Below are 9,948 nucleotides of genomic sequence, written 5' to 3'. Positions count from 1 at the left end.
TGTACCTATTAAGTTTGTGAAGCAGAATCTTAACTTCTTCACATACGAATCACCAATTATGCTGATGTAGTAATAAACAGATAGAAGGTGAACAGATTGTGTATTTTACTAAATGTGTAGACAACATTCACTATTTAAGAAAATAGTGCTTTAAAAAAGGATACCCAGTGAGGATTACAACACAGAATAGTGAAAAAGACGCCATAATAAGCAACATTTTTAAACAATGTTGTGTTTATTATTCACTGAACCCAGGTCATAGTACAAGCAATTTAAAATGTACATCTTCGAATCAAACCTCCAAGTGATATTTTACACAACAAATATTGGCACGCAACAGTGATGAGATCCATCCCATATGGGTACTGTTGCTATAAAGGTTTGCCCAGGGTTGAAAAAGGTTTGCTCCAAACATGAAAACCTGTAATAAATCTTAAATTAATGGTAGAAAACTGTTTGTTCTTCGGAAACACCCCCCCCCCCCTTGAGAAAAAAAAAAAAAAAGGAATACATGCAACTAATTCACATTAGTCACAACATAATCTGGATCACCCATACGATAGACATTGTTTAACCCATCATCAAAGAACGAAAAAAGTAGTCTGGATTCATACAAAAAAGTCCACATGTGCCAAATGAATAAAATTAAAGTCAGTCCTAAGCATTATGTTTAGGACCAATCACAGCCGAAATAGTCCAAAATACCGGCAGCTGTAAATTAGACTTCAGTAGATGCATGACACGTCAATAAACCCACAAACCTTTAATTATTTTTGCCCCCACTATGCCCACAACTGACTCCATAGCACAATGGTATTCTAAAGATGGCAATGGCTTGGATTTAGGTGCAAAGAAGGTTTCAAAGCATACCTGCAAGTGTGTAAGTAAACTGCAAACATTTAGTGCGCAATTACAGGTCATAAAACAGATGCAATTGAGCCAGGTACTGGAAAGTCCGAGGAAGTCAAGAGGGAACATCGTAATGTACAACTTGACAACACGCACCAAGTGTTGACATAAATTATTGATGGTCCTTTAACTCGTCCTCCGGTCTATTTGGAGATATTCATACAAAAAAGAAACATCACGTAAGTATGGTCTGCCGAAATCATCAAAAACTTATTTTTTTTAAAAAGATGGTCTTGTGCACCTCTCTTCCTGCATGCCTGTAAAGAGCCAATTATATTTTAATAAAGCATACGAAAGAACAGATTAAGTTGATGATCTCTACATTTCAATTGCAATCTAGGAGAACCAATCTTGACAACACAGCAGACAGCCACAAAGTGAATGCCAAAAATGTGATCCGACACAAGTTTCTCTTCAAAACCCATTGCTATGGAAATCTAATTGTAAATCATCTCATTAAGGTACAAAAAGATTTAAGAAATAAGTAACAATACTTTCGAAAATAAAGATTAGGACCTAAGTGAAGTTGTTGTATCCAAGATGTTTGGTAAACAGTGAATTGGGACCACTGACAATAGGGGAAAAATGTTCTTTAAACAACTCTTCGGACTTCAAAAAACCTCTTCAAGTAATAGATCTGTCCAAGTGTCATAGCAACCAATACAAGAGCTTCAAAGAAGGACCACAGGACCACTCTGCTGTTTGTGTTGTCATTAACTGTGGAGATAAAAAATGAGAAAGTTAAAATATTTGACTCACTATATTATTAAGGATAACATCTTTTTCATAACATTTTTCAAAGCTCAGATTGTGGTGCATTTCTCAGTAGATGGATAAGAATAGTTAAAAGGTAAAACAAAATTCTCTTAACAGCATTTCCATATTTACCAAAAAATTAATAAATCGCAGCCACAAAGCTGGCTAGTGTACACATTTGTCTTTGTTCAGCCACACCCCCCTCCCTGATAAACATTTCAGCAGATCATCCAAAAATGTTAGTACATTGGTCAAAATATTCGGGGTTATTCTTGCTGCTGCAAGGAAATCTAATGAGCTTCTAGAAGAGAGAAATGTTCACTAAAAATACAGTTCATTCACCCTCACTGCAAATGTTCATGCAGCATTAATTGTACACATAAAAGGAGTACACTAGTCTATTCCGTAAGTACATGTATGGCATCGAGTTGGAATTCTGCAGACTGCCGCTACCTGCGGCGACAGGTTTTCTGGCTTGGTATTTATGTAAAATTTGTGTCGACCAATATGGCATTTGTTACATATGTAAAGGGATAGGTAATAAGGAGTTCAATTTAGGTACGGAATTATGAACATATTTAATTCGTCATAGTCGATGTTGACATAGCATTTGTCACAGTAAAGTCACCACCCGGCCCCCAATTTAGAAATCAAATAAAATCGGATTTAAAAACTGTGCATAGGCCATCGGTACAGATCTAGCAATCGATTACGTTCATGATCACAGATATGCAGCACCGTATGTTGAGAGAATTTTAATTTCTCTAAAAATTCTACTAATTCCCTTCAATCTTAAGAGACCCCCAGCTCGTTTGCTGGACTTGGGATTCGTGATTTTTTTTCCCCCCTCGAGTGGAACCTTTTTCTCACTACCTCACTTATTTTTCCGGACTAGAATTTCTGTGTTTTACTGTTTTATGGAGTCTGACAAACTCTATAGGCATCTGCTTTTTGTATAGTGAAACACAGCACTTTAGGTGCAGTGCCACTAAGCAGTCCCTTGGACTTCTCTTTATTACATTTTCTTGGGTGAAGGACCGTTCCCCAGAACGGCAAGATGATCCCGTCTTACTCACCTCTCTCTTTATGGGACCAACACACACCACACTATGTGGAGTGCTGGGGGATTACTTAGTAAAAGTAAACCACTGCCACAAATGTTACATGACAAGTGGGAGAGGGAATTACTATCAGTGTGCATTTCTACCGCAGGCTGAACCCTCAGCTGCAGTACAGAACCCATGGGTGACCATTTTTCCCCCAAAGTGGCCCAGTCTTTTTTCGCCATTTTCTGTTTGTTAGTTCTTTCTTGGCTTTTAGTTAAAACTGGTTTGAGCCCTTTGTGTGTTTTGCCTTCGGTGCGCTTCAGCCCTGAAGCCCGCCCAGGTTCCAGTGTCTCTGCAAAGGCAGGAAGTGAGGGAGGGTCCCAAAACTTCCCAGTCCTTTGTCGCCAAGTGTGCCTGAACGAAACCAGTCCCGATTGGCTGGCTGGCTGTCCTAAAAGGACAGCCACCCTGTTGTGTAATTGACAGCATAGGCTGTGAATCAATGGGAAAATCTCATAAAAAGTGAGGTTTTTGAGACTAGAGGCAGTCAACCACTGGAGAGGAACATCCGAAGAAGACGTGACGAGACACCAGCAGCACCCTCCTGGACCATGAAGTGCCCAGTGAAGCCCTGCAGCTGTGATGGCCCCATTTTCATATCGACTGGGAAGACATGTACGGGACAGCTTCCTCCCATGGACTGGTGGGACCAACTAACCTCAAAACAAGCTTACATTTGGCGCATCATCCCGACTTGCTGTGCCTCAGAGCTGCAGAAGCCCTATGCCCTGGGTCCTGTGACCAAGTCTTCGTCGGCATCCAGAGGACCCTACAGAAAAAGGAAATCTTGATCCAGAGTCCCCTCACCAGAGTCCAGGACCGAGGGAGCAAGCTTCTTCCAATCAGAGTTTTTGTTCTTCATTTGACGCTGAGGAAAAGGCGCCAATACAATGAAGAGCCCCTGAAACAAAGGAAATCCATTGCTGAGGAGTCCCTCTCCAAAGTACTGCCGCAGAGGCCCGCCAAACATCCTCTCTTTCATCACCATGACCAAGGTCCAGGAACAAGGGTCTGCCAAGCCGTAACAAGGAGGAATCCAGGTGAAAAATGTTTCTCCGAATTATAGGTACTGTGGGGTTTGGGGTTTTCACCTTTTAGCCACAAGTTGTGCTTCCTATCTTGCAAAGTACTTTTTGGAGTTGATCTCAACGCCCCTGCACTGGCCTAACAGCTTGTGCTCTCCACAAAGTAGCTCACTTGAGTTACTGTGATTTCTTCTGAACTTACTAACGTTGTCAAGCCTTTTAAAAAAAGTACATCAGAACTATTTACTTTGTCCATTGACTTTGGCTGTCCTAGCTCCCTAAAAGGCACTCCTCTGAATCTACATACTTAGGCAGTACTTATTCCCTCATAGGTTATAATGGTTGACACGATTATTGCTGGGATAAACGTTCACCTGTCTCACTTTAGGAGATTGCAATTGCTTTACAAAATGTTCTAAATCTTATCCTAACCCTTCCTAACTCAATAACTGAATTAAGTAATATTGACCTTTACTGAAGTTACTCCGTGTGCTGGAATATGTGTTTGCATAAGTAAAGTATTTACCAACTTTTATTGTCTTTTAAAAACTGAATCCCAACGGATTGAATGTTACTAATAGATCTTTCTTTTTTTTATTTGATTTAATTGGAATACAATTTTACAATTTTTACAAAACAGACAAGCAGATGAAGGTTCATCCCTCCAAATTAGATTAGATTGCGTTCCGTCCAAGTTAAATTCAGGAGTTCCTAGCTTAAGAGAGCGAGAGTTTAGGCTTCAGTTTACGCCTGTCTCCATTACTGCGTTACTGTCCTTTTCACGCCTGAACAGTTTTTTTGTACTCCTGTACTAGTCCAATTTTTTTTAAAGAACAGAGTCACTGCCACTGACCATTCGGTCCCCCCCCCCCCCAGTAAGCCGTTCCACCAGTCCTCTTCATCAGCTGTAGTTACACTGCTCAGGTGTTTCATTAAATGGATTTCTCTTGCCTCGTGGGTACCCTTGCACTTTAACAGAAGGTGTCTGATGGATTCCACCTGCTGAGTATTACAATACCGGCACTTATCCGTGGTTACCTCTCCTCTTCTGGCCAAGATCTCATTTGTTTGCAAGAGGTTCAATCTGATTCTGAGGAAGGTGTTACGCAGCTTTTTGTCCGGGAATTTTTTCAAGTACCCTCTCACTTCGTTGACTCTTTTGGCTTTTCGGAAGGGTTTTACTTGATTTATACGAGGCAACGTTATCCTGCGTTCTGATCCAATCCAATCAGCTTTTTCACCACCTTCGTTGGATTTTGTATTAGGATTGCTCTAGTGAGGGCCACCTCTTGTAACAGGTTTTCAGTGTTCTTCCCATGATGCTAGTATTTTGTTTTTCCCGCTGGCCAGTTCGTTCTTCAGAATCTCAAATACAGGCACTGACGAGTCCATGATCACTTTCCTGAAGAGCATCAGGGTGTTCCTCGCCACAGTCCCCTTCACAGATGGTAGGCAGAGTTCTTGTCTGATGTGACATATGGGAACAGACATTGGCAGTCCCAGCACCACCTTCCAAAATTGGCCCTCCAACCTGTCCGAAAACTGCCTCGGGATTTGTGGCATTGCTTCCGCTCCATACGTTATACTCGGGATGACTTTGGTTTTAAAGAAAGACAGTACTGGAATCAATGAGAACTTTCCGTATTTCATGTCGATTGTCCGTGCCTGGCATGACAGGGTCTTTGTTTTGGCTATTAGCATCTCCTGCATTGGAATTTCCGTGGGGCTGTTACTTAGCGTCACTCCCAAGTATTTAAAGCTCTTTACAATTTCAACTTTTTCGTTTTCTAGGCTCCTTTTTTCTTTGCCTGCTGTTCGAGTTGTAGTTTCGAAGGCCATGATCTTGGTTTTGCTTTTATTTAGTTCTAAATGGTTGTTTCCCAGATATACAAGAAGACTGTTCAACTGCCTTTGGAGCCCCACCGCTGTCTGATCGAATAGGATGATATCAACCGCATAGAGGAGTCTGTATTTTCTCTCCTCCTAATGATGGGGGAAAAGCACCTAGTTTTGGCAAAGTCGTCTTCCAGGTCTGCCATATAGGCATTATACAGAGCTGGAGCTAAGGGACAGCCCGGCTTTACTCCTCGGGCGGTATGGATAACCTTGGACAGTGCCCCTGCCCCATTCAGCCGGCCTCTCATGGTGGTACCTTCATAGAGAGCTCTTATTGGGGATAAGATTTTCCCTGGGCAGTTCTTGCCAATTAGTTTGTCCCACAGGCGCTCACGGCTCACACGATCAAATGCCTGCACTAGGTCGACGAAGGCCATGAATATTCTCGGCGCTCCTTGTTCGACTCTTGCTTTCAAGGAGCATAGTACCAGAATGTTTGCTGACGTGCCGATGTTTCGGACAAACCCCGTCTGGAATTGATCTCTATAGTTGGATTCCTTTAGTCAGTTGTTCAGGCCGTCCAGAGCACAAGAGCCAAATAACTTCCCGATAACGTCCAGGAGCGCTATAGGACGGTAATTTCTCGGATCTTCTTTCGCTCCTTTTTTAAAGATTGGGACCACATTTGAAGTCTTCCAAGAGGGAGGCACAGATTTAGAAGTGTTACAGTTCTGGAAAATCTGGCTTATTAGTGGAACCCAAGTTACAACATTGGTCTTCAAATCTATGTTGGAGATGACGTCCGGTCCTGGCGCTCTAGAGTTTTTTAGCTTCGTAATTTTTGATGTAATAGTATCATGATCACAGGGTATTTCCCAGTTTGTCACTTGGCACCTCTGGATGTTCGATATCCGGCTGTCCTCCTTTTTAAATAGCGACGCAAAGAAGTCCACCCATTTCTCTTCGCTGACGCTATTCTGGAGGCTGGTCTGGGTACTTGTTGTTTTCGTATGAATCAAAGACCAGAATTCTTTGCTGCTTTTCTTTGAAAGTATACGCATTTGTTCTGCGTCTTGCTGTAGAAGACTTGCACGCTGATGTCTCACCCAATTTTTATACCTGCGTTGCGCAAGGTGGTATTTCGCTTGCAAGTTTGAGTCACTGGATTTTGCCATTCTCTGGATATTTCTTAAGGCAGCTCGTTGCTTTACCAGTTCCTTATTGTAACTGTCTGTGGACTGAGTGTGAAGGGCCCCCTTGTTGCTTCGATCTGCGGTAAATTCCCAATAACGGCACGTAATCAGCATTAGCAGCTCCAACTGTCTTATCAATAAGCTTATTGCTGATGGTTTTATAAACCGTCGTTATTTCACTGATGGCTTTTGCCGTTAACCTAAGGCAATTGCCACTCGGGTTAGCTTCCAAGCCTTGTAGCATGGATTCTTGCGACGGCCTATAATGGTGCCAGGTCGTTTTTAAGATAGTGTGATCGCTTTTGTCCGTTTTCACCACATTGAAAGACTTTATCATGCTCAGTAAAGCCTTCGATACAAAAAAGTATGATCAATAGTTCCCTTTTGATGATTTCTTTGCCATGTTGGGATCTTCTTGTTCTCAATGCAAGTTATGCAGATCCCATTTATCCATCAGGTTACCCCATCGTTTAGCTCTGTCCCCATCAGTTGTAGATCTCATGCATGTGGGAGTCTCGTCAACCTCCATTGTGCAGTTTAGGTTGCCATTTATAATGATGAGGCTCGGTTGTTGGCATTCGCTTTCATTCTCCAGGAGGTTGTCAGCCTCTAGAAATTGATCTGTAGTAGTCTCTGCCGGATTCCAGTATGTATTGATAACTAGCAGTTTTTGTAGAGAATTTTCCTTCCCTGTTCCGACGCCATCCCATTGCCACTCTAATCTAGTGCCTTGGATAAGCGGGGAGAGATGTAATTCTGCCCTGGGCACCAAGTCACATCCCGATCTTACAGCGGTCACAAGACCAGCCCTTGGCCTTCTTGTGGCTCCCTTCTCCGCCGGGGTGAAGGTCAAAGTGTATCCGTCAAGGCAGGGTTTCACCAGCAGCCACGTTTCTTGTAGACACAAGATATCAAAGTCTCCTAGATTAACATCGGAGCTTACCGTCAAGTGGAAAAACCCTTGTGTGTTCCATGAGCCCATTATCAAGGGTGATTGCTTCACCAGTTGGCTCGGCGGGGGGTTTCTGTCCACTAATTGCTAGATTTTGTTTGCATATTGTCGTGTATTTGATATCCACCTCCTGTTGTGCTGTCTAACCGGGCTTCTGGCTTCGGTGCCACTCTCCGCTCGAGAAAATTTCATGGGGCTTACAGCAATTGTGATTCTTATTTTTTTCTCCCGGTCCTTTTGGCCATCTTTCCGGGTTTATTGCTTGGTTACCATCGGAGTATTTCTTATGACCTAGGTGTGGTGACTCCTCTCTCCTCTTCCTTTCCCTCGACCTATTGGGGCCGTGTGTGTTTTGCTTGTCTTGAGTCAAGTAAGATTTATGACTCGGCCGACACTTTCCTTTATCTTTATTGTGGTGATTTTGTTCTGACGGTATTTGTAACGCTCACCTGATTCTCGCAGAGGCGCCGGTCTTGACTGGGCGACTACCGTATCTTCAAAGGTGATGTGTAGCACCCGGTTGGCTCTTTGGGCTGGACCTCTGTGCACTGTATGCCTGACGTGTAGAGTAAGATGTCTGCAGATAGAAAATATGGGGTTAATGAACTGGGGTTATTGGGGTGTCCCTATCTCTTTCCTCTTCTCCTCTCCTGTAGACCCCCAAAGGTTAACGCTCTCACCTTAGGTAAGTGAATGCCGAGCTCTCCATCTGCCTCGGGGCAGGGTGCTGTAACCAGTTTCTTCACTGGATAGGTAGCGCAGGCCTCTTGACTTCAGAGGACTGCTGTCCGTCGTTTACTGCACGAACGGTAAGTTTCGAGTCATTCAAATGTCTTTAAAGTCTTTAGTAATGATGTCTCTTGTTTTGCAGGGTTCCGGCGATGGCGGATGACGGGCTGAAGTGAGTCGAAGATGGAGCCCGTGTGATGAATAGAAGCGCCTGGAAGCACGTAAGTAAGCGCTTGTTGCCTGCTTCACTATGCGCTCTAACTGTCTTTTTATTTTGCAGGTACGAGTTCGGAGCGGCTGCAGGGTGCCGGAATACCCACTGGATTAGATGTGGAAAGGAGTAATGGCACGTGAGTATTAAAGTTCCCCAATGTCTTTAAACGCACCTTGTTTTGTCTTTCAGATGCGGGATGCAGCGCCGAAGGCCTCCGGAGCGTGCGAAGAGTTGGTAAACTTTTGTCTTTCAGATGCCGGAATGCAGTGTGAAGACCTCCGGAGCGCACAAAGAGTAGGTAAGCCTTTGCCTTTCAGATGCCGGAATGCTAACCTGTTCTTTCTTGTCTTTATAGGTGTTGCTGAAGACTGGATTCAGGATGGTAAGCCTTTGCCTTTCAGATGCCGGAATGCTAACCTGTTCTTTCTTGTCTTTATAGGTGTTGCTGAAGACTGGATTCAGGATGGTAAGCCTTAGGCCCAGGACCGGATGCAGAAGACACGATGAGCGTTCTGCTGCAGAGGTTGCAGAATAACGCAAAGCAAGATTCATCCACCGGGTGTGGTTTAAATAGCCTCCTGTAGTGCTTAAGTGTCTCCTTCCACAGCCACGCCTAAGTAAGAAAAGAGTTCCTGGTAAGAAAAGAGTTCCTGCCTTCCAGAAGAGTTCCAGTGCTCTGAATCTAGGGAGTGGCTCCAGCCCCACCCAACAGGAAAAGTAGTTCCAAACAGAAGAGGATCAGAGGCTCAACTGGCAGGCAAGTAAGCAGCATGGTCTGCTGAAGGTAAGTCCACCCAAGCATTATGAGCCCGGCGCTTCCAGCGCTGGGACTGGGCATATTTATGAGCCTGGTGCCACTGGCGCCAGGACTGGGTCCAAAAGGTCCCAATTGGGACTGGTTGGCACTCGGAACCTGGGTTATGGATCTGCTTCCAAGGGAGTTGGGAAAACCCTGACCTTTTGGAAGCAGAGATCATGACAGTATTCTCTTTCTTCTTATTAGGGATCTCGTCACTGAGGTGCTTTGCGTCCGATGGTACCTCTGATTTTGAATGGCCTGAATTTCCTTCAGTTCATATCCCAAATACCAGAGGTTTTCTTTCTCAGCCTTCAAGATGTTTATTAATAATGATGATGTGTATATAGGCCTGATCGTTCCGTCCTTTCTCACATGGTTCGACAATTTTTAAGTCTTGAGAGGTCAAGAGTCGTAAGCTTGGGATTTGCT

The 9,948-nt window shown here is 43.7% G+C and overlaps 1 protein-coding gene across 2 annotated transcripts in view; it reads right to left on the bottom strand.

Moving 5' to 3' along the window:
• Nucleotides 1-216: 216 nt before the first annotated feature.
• TMED2 (transmembrane p24 trafficking protein 2) overlaps nt 217-9,948 on the bottom strand; it is a 77,186-nt gene continuing 67,454 nt past the window's right edge. For both annotated transcript variants that reach the window (XM_069619684.1, XM_069619683.1), the window contains one exon: nt 217-1,626. In XM_069619684.1, coding sequence (XP_069475785.1) covers nt 1,502-1,626 — 125 coding nt within the window. In that variant the 3' untranslated portion in view covers nt 217-1,501. The remainder of the gene's footprint in view (nt 1,627-9,948) is intronic.

This window comes from Ambystoma mexicanum, chromosome 10 (assembly GCF_040938575.1).
Source record: "Ambystoma mexicanum isolate Mex_15411 chromosome 10, UKY_AmexF1_1, whole genome shotgun sequence".
In the NCBI taxonomy this organism is placed as follows: Eukaryota; Metazoa; Chordata; class Amphibia; order Caudata; family Ambystomatidae; genus Ambystoma; species Ambystoma mexicanum.
This window is presented reverse-complemented; position numbering and strand designations above follow the sequence as displayed.